The sequence below is a fragment of the Musca autumnalis genome, unplaced genomic scaffold, assembly GCF_047663935.1.
Source record: "Musca autumnalis isolate F117 unplaced genomic scaffold, ASM4766393v1 scaffold_5, whole genome shotgun sequence".
NCBI classification, from domain to species: Eukaryota; Metazoa; Arthropoda; class Insecta; order Diptera; family Muscidae; genus Musca; species Musca autumnalis.
In genome coordinates, this window is record NW_027412088.1 from 134,128,436 (window position 1) to 134,137,543 (window position 9,108).

The window sequence follows — 9,108 nt, forward strand, 5'->3', positions numbered from 1 at the left end:
ACAATTAATTCAGGAGAAGCAGCAGTATTTGTTTATGTACCCAGCTGTTGAATAGTTGTTGCCTTTTGTGGTTAGGGCCGCCTCGGACGATGGTAATATTCGGGAATGTTCTAATCAAATAATCAGTAGCGCCTTCCAATTGCAGATTTTGACACTGCCAGTTATTATTGTAGGCAGTAAATGCGAATGTATTAAATGTGTCGCAAACGGGAATGCTGGCAAAAAATTCCAGAAAGTTCTATTTGTCGAGGTGGTGGTGGTGGCTTAATGTAACGTTAGTTACACAACGTGGATAATGGCCGACAAAAAAAATTCTAGGCTGTGGTGGCGGATTTAATTTTCCTTTTTATTGCAAATTGTTTAATTGTTCCATAAAGCGGGCTAAAACGATGGTTGGTTTTCCTCAACTAATTTGTTCGCCGTTGCACTAATTAAGCGAGGTTATCTGCCGGTGGTTGTAGTGCACAAATGCGGCAACACGTGTAATTATGAATTTCACAACTGCAATCAGGAAAAAAACACGAATTCTTTATAATTGAATTCAACAAATTTTCTTTTCCACTAAACTCACCGTTTCTTATGGTTTTACCCTTGCTTGGGGCTATGAAATAATTTTCCAATTGGGAAATTACTTATTCGTTATGCGAATTGAGTGAGATTGGGATTTACTTCCCAATATTCACGAATTACACTTTTTTTAATTTTTTTTTCTTTTCAGGGATGTTGCCGCCACCACAATTTTATTAGAATGATTGCAATTTGTCGTTGTCTTTGGTGCCTGACATTTGCAATTAGCAGTGATGCCACATCGACAAAAAAGAAAAACAAAAATTGTGTGAAGAAGAACACACGATGACTGTGTGCTGTAATGCACACAATCACGACGTCGTATACGCAGCGGCTTACGCCGTTGTTATACAAGGTTAACATAACAATCTTTTGGGGTCCACGCTCATATAAAATTCATCGATGAAGATGCTAAAAAGATGACATGCTAGATCACTTGCACCCATGATTGAATGTCATCTTTGGCATCGAACATTTTGCTGGGGCACTTTAACATATAAAAAGTGAAGCTCGAAGTTCCTAATGTTTTTGTAATACGGGATAGCTATCTCTTGTGCCAGACACTGAAAATAATACATGAAAATATTTTAGCTTTTAGGAGAGAGCGGAGGTGAAGGAGCTCCCTTTCTCCCTTCTTACCCATAAGCTCAAAACATTTTCATGAAAATTTTCATAGTCTGACACAAGACTATGCAGATACATCTACCATTATTATTGTACCATGCCATTTGACGTTTTAAGCCATGGCTGCAGGGTGGCATTTCTCAGTGATTTTCATACCTGGCCTACCTCTACTTTATTGTACCATGCATGGTACAATAATAATGGTAGATGTACCTGCATAGCTATCCCGTATTACAAAAGCATATGGAACGTAAAGCTTCACTTTTTATATGTTAAAAGTGCCATATAGTGTAAAAACATTTCTTTAGCTAGGCTCCAGAATATTCTTGTTGGAAAAGTGTTCCAAAAATAGCAAAAGTTCTTCCCAAACTTATGACAGTGAAAAATGTCATTCACTTATTTTCTACTTGACAAGTTTGGCTAATCTGACATCGTGGTTGCTGGCATCCGATTTGCAGAAAATTGTCAGCATAATTTTTACAAAAATTGTAATTTTTACATTCGCGTACTTTTGGAACAAATTTAAATTAATATCAATATTTGATAGATCGTTGATTCGTAAGTTTTGCTAAAAAAATCAACAATTTTATTTTACCACGCGAATACACATTTTTTTGTCCTTGTTTTCAATTTTAAGATATTGTGTTACAGCAGAAGTTTTTGTTGGAACAATTCAGCGATGCATCTACCTTTATGATTGCATAATGTCAAAAACAGCACAAAATGTCAACCCTGCTTTTGACAGATTAGGCCATAAAAAGAAAAAAGTTGTAATCAGCTGTTAGCTGTGGCCTACCTTTACTTTATTCTACCATGGTTGTAGCCATGGTACAATTAGAAAGGTAGATGCCTCAGCCCAGCTGATCGAATCTAAAACGTCAAAAAACTAGGAATTCGCCATGAAAAATCAAAACAAAAAACCATATGATTCGGTAAGTAAGAGATAGCATGTCTACACTTTATAGACAAACACAAGCGATAAAAAGAGACAACAAGAGACCATTTGGCGAAAATTTTGACAGTTTACATTACAAAAAAAGTTGCTTTGTTGTAGCAATTCGCCGATGCATCTATCTTTCTTATTGTACCATGGTTGTAGCCATGGCCCAATTATAGGTCCTCCAGCAAAATCAGATGATTTCGATTTGAGCTGTCAAAATTCGTATTTGTCATTTGAATTCGCTGTGAGGTACAGAAATGTCAAACTGTACAGAAACAGGTAGATGTATCTCGAAAACAGAAAACAAATAAACCTAATGTTATACATGTAAAAAGTCAGCATTTGTTGTGTTTTGTATGAGAATTTAATGTACAAAAACTTATTTTAGCATTTCAAGTTCGATCAGCTGATATTTTCTTTTTCGTCAAACAAAAATAACTACGGGAACAACTTTTTCTCGGAAATGTTTTGTATGTATCCACCTGAATTGACAGAAAAGAAATTCGCCTCAAAAATTTGTCCGCCTCTGTTTATAAATTTTGACATTTAAAATGTTTTGAATTCGCTTGATGGAGGACTTGTAATGGTTGTCCCGGTCCACACTAGCCATGGTACAATTAGAAAGGTATATGCCTCAGCCCAGCTGATCGAATCTAAAACTTCAAAAAACTATGAATTCGCCATGAAAAATCAAAACAAAAACCCATATGATTCGGTAAGTAAGAGATAGCATGTCTACCATGGTACAATAAGAAAGGTAGATGCATCGGCGAATTGCTACAACAAAGCAACTTTTTTTGTAATGTAAACTGTCAAAATTTTCGCCAAATGGTCTCTTGTTGTCTCTTTTTATCGCTTGTGTTTGTCTATAAAGTGTAGACATGCTATCTCTTACTTACCGAATCATATGGTTCATGGTACAATTACTTAGGTAGATGCCTCAGCCCAGCTGATCGAATCTAAAACGTCAAAAAACTAGGAATTCGCTATGAAAAAACAAAACAAAAAAACATATGATTCGGTAAGTAAGAGATAGCATGTGTTCACTTCACTGTACAAACACAAGCGATAAAAAGAGACAAGAAGAAACCATTTGGCGAAAATTTTGACAGTTTACATTACAAAAAAAAGTTGCTTTGTTGTAGCAATTCGCCGATGTTTCTACCTAATTAATTGTACCATGATATGGTTTTTTGTTTTGATTTTTCAAAAAATTTCATGAAATTAGGAGTTCTTAAATCGAATTCCACACTACAGCAATTTTATGATTCTACTCTACTATGTAAGTCGATCTAGAGACGCATAATTTCACGAAATTTTTTCAATCAAATCACTCTAGTATGGACCGGGACTTAGAGCTGGCAAAAAATCGATGGCACTATCGATAATATCGATTATTATTTAAAAATTCAATATCGATAGATAGTTTTGCCTATCGATATTATCGGAATAAAAGCCCCTAACCTGCAATCCATAGAAATAAATAGAAATTTCGCTGATTTTCGGTTATGTGTGTGTAAGAAAGTAAGTCCGTAGTCACACGTACACATTTTTCGGTATAATAAAATGTATTTTTTTACATTTTTTTATAAAATAAAAGCAGTTGTTTATTCTCATTTACATTTCTGTGAACTACTTTTGCATAATTTCAAGAAAATCATTGACATTTTTGCTATTTTCATTTCCAAATTAAAGGCGATGACAACTTAACGATAATATCGATAGCAATCGATATTTTAAAACATTATATCGAAAATATCTAATGTTGGGAATATCGATGGTTTGCCAGCTCTACCGGGACTGATTGTACCATGTAGAGCTGGCAAAAAATCGATGGCACTATCGATAATATCGATTGTTATTTAAAAATTCAATATCGATAGATAGTTTTGCCTATCGATATTATCGGAATAAAAACCCCTAACCTGAAATCCATTGAAATAAATAGAAATTTCGCTGTTTTTCGGTTATGTGTGTGCAAGAAAGTAAGTCCGTAGTCACACGTACACATTTTTCGCTGAAATAAAATGTATTTTTTACATTTTTTATAAAATAAAAGCATTGTTTATTCTCCTTTACATTTCTGTGAACTACTTTTGCCTAATTTCAAGAAAACCATTGACATTTCCGCCATTTTCATGTCCAAATTAATGGCGATGACAACTTAACGATAATATCGATACCAATCGATATTTTAAAACATTATATCGAAAATATCTAATGTTGGGAATATCGATGGTTTGCCAGCTCTAGTACCATGGGCCTACCTGTAATTTTTCTACCACGATTGATAATATCGATATAAAAACAACTATCGATATTACGCCAAAAATAATAGTGCTATCGATAGTTTGTCAGGTCTAATTCTCATAAATAAGCAAATAATTCAATAATTGTTAGGGAGTTGAAGTTAGTATGAAAAAAATAATAACTTGCTTGCAATTACAGGCGCAGATTGATAAGATGGTATATTTGTTAGTTCCAAAGGAATAAAATAACTATATATTTTTCCGCATAAAATCGCAAATAGACTAAAATGTCACTTATTAAAAACTTGGTAAAGGAGCCTGAAAGAAAGGATTCGGCGAAATCGGATAATGACAGTGATGGGGAAAAGAAACCAAGACCTATAATAAAATCTGCCATAGATTTACAACGTCTTAAACTCGAAAAGCTGATGAAAAACCCAGTAAGTAATACCTGCCTGTAGATTTCAGGCTTAAGCAGGTTCCGAAGAATCATAGTTATAAAGCGGTCATATATTTCCTTTCGAAGGCTGGCTACTTAAAAAATCTTACGATTTAAAGGAAATTTTTGTATTTTTTTTTTTTCTGCGAAGGGTTGGTAAAGGAATTTTGTCCCTTCCCTTTAGCGACACCTGGCAGATAAATATTCTTAAACTAAAGTTTTCAATATACCGTAAGGTGCATGAAAAATAAGACTCAAAAAAATTAAAAAGAGAAGAATGGATGTTTTTTTCCAGGCCATAATAAGTAATTGCTTATGTAAGGAAATGTTACCTATAGCATGTAGAAAATGAATCGTATGCCTGTTTATAGTCCCTGACTTGATAGCAGTAAGATTCGTCGTTCCTTCTGTATGTATATAATGCCAGAACGTCATGTTATCTTCAGTTAAAGTATCTCTGATTAATGAATGATAAATTGTAGCACAACATGGCTGCATCAGCTCAAATAAATGAAATGAAAATTTTTGAGCCGTATCAATATTCGAACTTTTGCTTACTTATGACGAAGACGTTTAGTACTTCACAGGATGGTGTCTTAGTATTCGGCAGAAAATCGAGGTGTTTGAAAGCCTATCCTACATAGAAATAGATTTTTCTTTCCAGGCGGTTTGATAAAAACAATATTATAAAAATGTATTCTTACCTTTCTTAATATTTTCATAAGAGTTTAATTTGCATACACTTAGTAGATGATCGATGATTTTGTAATATGTTCACACTTAATGAAATATGTATATGTACATATTAATAAAATAAACTTTTTTTCGTCATAGGATAAACCTGTCATCATTCCGGAACATCGCAGAGAAAAAGACTATATGGCAAGCGTTCCTACTTTTGTACGAAATGTTATGGGTTCTAGTGCGGGAGCAGGTTCTGGAGAATTCCATGTGTACCGACATTTGCGCCGCAAGGAATATGCACGTCAAAAAATGATTCAACAGAAAAGTTTACAAGAACAATTAGACGATGAGTATCAACAGAAAATAGAGGAAAATCGTCGGAAAGCGGAAGAAAAAACTGCAAAAAAGAGAGCCAAACGCCTTAAGAAGAAACAAAGAGCAAAGAAACCGAAACAACAAAATACTGGCGACAAATCGACGAAGAGCAATGAAGACGGTAACACGTCCAGTGATTGTAGTGAGGATAACGAAGAAAATGATGGTAGTAAAAGAACTAATGACGATATACCATCAACCCAATCTGCAAATGAATGTACTGAAAAAGGATCATTAGATGAGCTTTCTAAAAACAACAACAGTACTGATAATCGTACAACTGATACAACTATAAACCTCTCCGATGACTTAAGGCAAGACAAAGATGCAAACTCGGACGAAATAACTTCGGTGTCTAAAGCAGAAACCAAGGATGATACAGAAAACGAGAAATAGCCTTAGGAAACATGCTAACAAAATTAAGCATAATTTGAATTTGTACAAATAAATACTTTTTATGAAACTACAAAAAATGATAATTATTACAATAAACCCCCCTTTTTTGTAACTAATTTTTGTTCGTTCGTCTATATTCGTAAGCATTTAGGAGTGATCGATTTTGTTAACGACTGCATATAAAAACAAATCAATTTCAAAAGAATTTTTTGGCGATGATTATTGAAATACCTATATTGGAAAATAACTAAAATTACTAAAAAATTTAATTGTTTTATTCATTTTCGTATGACAAATTTCGTGTTTTTATCAGATGACAAACTTTCTATTGAAAATCTGTTAGAGTCCTCGTATAACGATTCAAGCAATGCAAATTTCTTAGTTCTTGTTCAAAAGATGATTTCGAACGAATTATTTTACAATTAAAATTAATTATTACAATTACAATTAATTAAAACATATTTTTTAATTTTGTATGAGAAAATAACTGTCGTTGTCGTAAATTTTTCGCGATACCATACAATAACCCTACGACAACGACTACGCCAATGACTACAAAAACGTCTATGCCAAACAATTATTTTGATTGTAAAAACTGTAGGATTGGTTTTTCTTTTGGATTGAAAGTTTAAACATGATCTACTAACAATTCCATTAATTTTTTTACCAAAAGAATTCTTTGAAATTTGGTATTTGGCCAACCGTAATAAGGCTGATTGTTTTATAAGGAGACGATACAGTCAGTATATTGTCCCAATTAGAACTTCTATATATCAAAAACGGTAAAACATACGAAGATACCAAAATGGTCATTCTTGTAGAGAATTTTCATAGCAACAATATTTTCTATTGTCCCATTTCGATAGGTCTAGCGGTTTCCAAGCCAAATCGTGCAAACCTAAAAAACCCCTTAAAATTTCAACTTGAATCACGATTTATTTAAAAAGCGCTTCTGCGATGAACATTATAGTTTCAGAATCCGCAAAAACTTCCCAGGTGTAAGCACCTTTCATTTATAGTTGTTACAAGAGCACCGTGATGATCTATTAACAATTCTATTAATTTTTGTAGCCAAAGCAATTCTTAAAAACTGATGTTTTTGTTTTTCATAATACCGATTATGAATATGTAATAATAACACGCAAAAATATGTAATAATCGGAAAAAAATATAAGAATTTATCTTATTGATTTTTTTAATATGCAAAATACGAGGTCTAGCGATCATTAGGAATAAATAAAACTACCCAGCAAAATAAATTGGAAGTAGTGCAATGTAGCCTAGTTCTTTCACAGCATGTTTTTATGCAGTTCAAACGGAGTCGTGAAAAAGGCACTCCATTCCTCGGATTTTAACCGCATTTGGATGCAATCCAAAGAATCACATCCATTTGTCACATTTTAACAACATCCGGAGGCAGTTCAACGGAGTCATGAAAAAGGCACCCCAATTCCTCACAATTTAACAGCATCCGGATGCAGTGCAAACGTAGTCGTGAAAAAGGCACTCCGTTCACTACATTTTATTAGCAGTTGTTAGAGATCACTACATGTACATAAATCAGTTTTTACATCTCTACAGGCACCGGAATACATTTCCAAAAGGAGATAATCGTGTTAACATTTCCAAACATTTGTTAATACAAACTAAATAATATTTAATTTGTTAACATTTTTCCGGTAACTCACGAGAAGAAAATTTCCCAATGGAGTGCCGTTGGAGTACATGTCGAAATCTTAACTGGTGATGGGAAGACAATATCAAACCCATTTAGCAGATGAAGCAAAAGCACTTAAGCTTGGATTAAATAAAGAGCAGAGGAAACACATGTTTGCGATTGAATTCAATAGAGAATTTTCATAATTTGTGTTAATTTAATAAAGTTATTAATATTTTTGTTTTACACAATTAATAAATGCATTTTATTTTGTTATTCAAAACACGTGCTCTGGACTGCCTCATATTCTACCCCAAAGGGTCAGTTAAAATGCAATGCCAAAGGGTCAGTTAAAATGCAGTGCCAAAGGTTCAGTTAAAATGCAATGCCAAAGGGTCAGTTAAAATGCAGTGCCAAAGGTTCAGTTAAAATACAATGCCAATGGGTCAGTTAAAATGCGGTGCAATGGAGTGCCTCTTTCCGGGTCACTCCCTTGTAAAAATCATGAGTGAAAATGCATAATTTGATGCTCTTCCAAATCACTTGTACATATCATTTAACTGCCTCTTTGGAGGCAAACTTTTCGCTGGGTAGCGATATACTCGTTAAACCCCTAACTCAAATTATTCCGAATGGACACCAACATACAATTTTTAAATTTGTTACAAACTTAAAAAGTTCCTATTATATTATACACAAAAAGTATATTTGCCTAGTCCCGGTCCACACTAGCGTGAATTTCATTAAAAAATTTCATGAAATTAGGCGTTCTTAAATCGAATTCCCCACTACAGCAATTTTATGATTTTACTCTACTATGAAAGTCGATCTAGATTCTAGAGACGCATAATTTCATGCAATTTTTTCAATGAAATCACTATAGTGTGGACCGAGACCTAACAATTAAAAAATGCTTACATCGGTAGTGCGATTCTCTAACTCATTTTTGGAGTTACCGACTAAAATCGGTAAAATTAGAATGCTTATAATTTCGGTGATTAACGATATTTTTAGGCAAGTAAGCGACCAGCGTCGTAAAGTTCTTCCGTTTTAATTTTACCGATTTTTGTCGGTAACTCAAAAAATGAGTTAGATAATCGCACTACAGTTCGCACATTTTGAAGAAAATGTGCTTATTAGTACAACACAACACACAACGTTTGACACCATTCACTTT

At 33.7% G+C, this 9,108-nt stretch overlaps 1 protein-coding gene across 1 annotated transcript; it reads left to right on the forward strand.

The window, feature by feature from the left end:
- Positions 1-4,484: 4,484 nt before the first annotated feature.
- On the forward strand, positions 4,485-6,390 carry LOC141404935 (uncharacterized). The gene is made up of 2 exons (XM_073988779.1): positions 4,485-4,820; positions 5,654-6,390. Exons 1-2 carry the CDS (start codon positions 4,668-4,670, stop codon positions 6,272-6,274), a joined length of 774 nt encoding a protein of 257 aa, XP_073844880.1. The 5' UTR covers positions 4,485-4,667; the 3' UTR covers positions 6,275-6,390.
- The last annotated feature ends 2,718 nt before the right edge of the window (positions 6,391-9,108 follow it).

What these genes read in the sequence shown, in the direction of transcription:
- LOC141404935 (XM_073988779.1), top strand. Translation starts at nt 4,668, where the DNA reads ATGTCACTTATTAAAAACTTGGTAAAGGAGCCTGAAAGAAAGGATTCG. An exon ending in AAAAGCTGATGAAAAACCCA is followed by an intron (nt 4,821 to 5,653) that starts GTAAGTAATACC and finishes TTTTCGTCATAG; the next exon opens with GATAAACCTGTCATCATTCC.